This window comes from Rhincodon typus, chromosome 13, assembly GCF_021869965.1.
Source record: "Rhincodon typus isolate 14 chromosome 13, sRhiTyp1.1, whole genome shotgun sequence".
Lineage (NCBI taxonomy): Eukaryota > Metazoa > Chordata > Chondrichthyes > Orectolobiformes > Rhincodontidae > Rhincodon > Rhincodon typus.
Genome location: NC_063344.1, coordinates 32,983,351 through 32,985,783, shown reverse-complemented (window position 1 = coordinate 32,985,783; position 2,433 = coordinate 32,983,351). Strand labels below are relative to the sequence as shown.

The window sequence follows — 2,433 nt, the reverse complement described above, 5'->3', positions numbered from 1 at the left end:
ACCCAGCTGTCAGTTCTCCGCAGTCTCCCTGCAGCCTGATTCTTGTCTTTGATAATAGCTCGGCCCAGGCCCCCACCGCCGCCGCCGATTCTCTTCTTACCCATGGCCCCAGCTCGAGGCGATTCCCACACGTGACCAAACGGTCAGACTATGCGTCAGGCATCCGTTCCCCAGGATCCAGCGGCCCCGACTCGAAGGTTCCGGCGGAGTTCAAAGTGAAAGGCAAAATCTATCAGACTAGAGGAATGATGAATAGTACCCTTTTATTAAAATTTCACTCCGTTTTATGTTTATATTACTTTTATCCCAACCAATTTGAATTGTTTGTATAAATGTTATGAGCGCTAATCTGTACCTTTTAAAAATAATCAATGCATTATTGCATCCACTTCACTAAATTCTGATGTTTTTGATGCTTGAGTGGATCCGAATGTTTGGTAGATGGGGATAGAAATATGAGTAGACGATACAATCTCTGTAGACTACTTGTTCTGTGTCACAATGTACCGAATTTATCCGTCTTAGATTCATATTCTTTGATATGCCAGTTTACGAAAAACATCTGTTGATTTCAGTTTTGAAAATGTCAAGTAAACCAGCATACACGTTCTTAAGGGAGAGACTTCCAGGTTTTTACTAAGTGTTGACTGATTTCTCTTGTGAATGTCCTTCTCTAAATGTATGGTTGTGTCAGTTTCTTTTGTCTTGTAGTGATTGGAACGAGGTCAGCCAGGTGGACCTCATAGAATATGAGTTCCCTGATAGGGGCTGTTAAGCTAGTTCAATCAGGGAACCCTGGCTGATAAATAGGTGTGTCAGAGGTTCTGTTCAATCTAGGAGCTGGCTCTGTGCTAAGTGGGTCAGTGTGATGTGCTATGCACATGTAAATAAAGGGTGATTTGGTGATGGGATGCCAACCTTTTTGGAGTTATTTCACTTCTGATTTCCACCACAAAAATAGATACCTGACCTGTATCTATGTTATGGAATCCGTTTAGTGTTTATAACATTGCAAACCGTCAATCTCACACAGTCTGCTGCATCTCCAGCGTTACACCAATGGTGGAACTGCTGGGACAAATGTGAAGGGTCTAATGGTCCTGTGTGTAAGTTTGTCCCTTATTTTGGTTGTGCTCCCTTCATCACACATTCCTATTCTGGACAAACTGCACGTAGTAACAAGTGTCTGAGAACAGACAGGTGCTAGCCACAGCATATATGTGTGTGGCTTTTGTATTTGCAAGGATATCTGAGATCCCTGCCCAAAAGGATCGTAGCCAACACAGTGCAAGGAGACTCTCAAATCCTTGAGGTATTATTCCTCCCATTCTGGCATAGCTTAATGTTAAACCATCACTGAGTGGAGCACCATACTCATGCAGAGTTTCAAATAAATTATGAAAGTTTGCACCACAGAACTTACACTTTTTCAAGAATATTTGTACCTGGCATTGTGTATGAGGTTGTAGGAATGCTCACCGAGCTGATGGGTTTGTTTGCAAACATTTTGTCACCCTGCTAGGTAACATTGTCAGTGCGCCTCCAGTGAAGCGTGGGTGTTCTGTCCCACTTGTTATTTATATGCCTCAGTTTGTTGGGGTCTTTGGTACCATTTCCGGTTCTGTTTCTCAGTGGTTTGTATTCGGGATCAAATTCAGTGTGTTTGTTGATAGAGTTCCGGTTAGAATACCAGGCCTGCAGGAATTCCCTGGCGTGTCTCTGTTTGGCTTGTGCAATTATGGATGTGTTGTTCCAGTCGAAGTTGTGTCCCTCTTTGTCTGTGTGTAATGAGACAAGTGAGAATTGGTCGTATCTCTTGGTGGCTAATTGGTGTTTGTGTATCCTTATTGTCAGTTTTCTTCCAGTTTGGCCTATGTAGCGTTTCTCACAGTCCTTTCATGGTATTTTATATAATATTACAAATTTCAATTTACCTTGTATATGTGTGGCCATGAGTGCTGTTGCTCACTCATCGCTGTGTTTGTGCACCCCCTGTCTCCCCTGCGCTTGTACACCATCAACAAGGCACAATTGAGAAGTGTAATGGAATACAGTGTACTTGCCTGAATGGGAGCAGCTTCAGAACACTCAAGAAAGTTGACACCATCCAGGACACAGCTTGATTGATGCCTCATCTGCTACCTTCGACAGTCCCCACCAATGCAGTGTCAACAGTGTGCCCACCTACAAGATAAACTATTTCATCACGACTGCTCTGACAGCACCTTCCAAGCCTACAGTCTCTGCCACCTAGAAGGAGATGCGTGGGAAGGCTGCTAATTAAAAGTTCCTCTCCAAGTCACACTTGTTACTATACCACCGCTCCTTCGCTGCTGTTGGGTGAACAGTCTTGAAACTCCTTTCCAACAGCGTTGTGCATGCCACTACATCTCAAAAACCTGCAGTGGTTCAAGAATGCAGCTCACCACCACC

General features: G+C 43.8%; 1 protein-coding gene across 1 annotated transcript in view; it reads right to left on the bottom strand.

The window, feature by feature from the left end:
- Positions 1-234, bottom strand: part of lsg1 (large 60S subunit nuclear export GTPase 1) — a 27,910-nt gene extending 27,676 nt beyond the window's left edge. The window contains exon 1 of the mRNA XM_020530971.2: positions 3-234. Coding sequence (XP_020386560.2) covers positions 3-104 — 102 coding nt within the window. The 5' untranslated portion in view covers positions 105-234. The remainder of the gene's footprint in view (positions 1-2) is intronic.
- Positions 235-2,433: the final 2,199 nt, after the last annotated feature.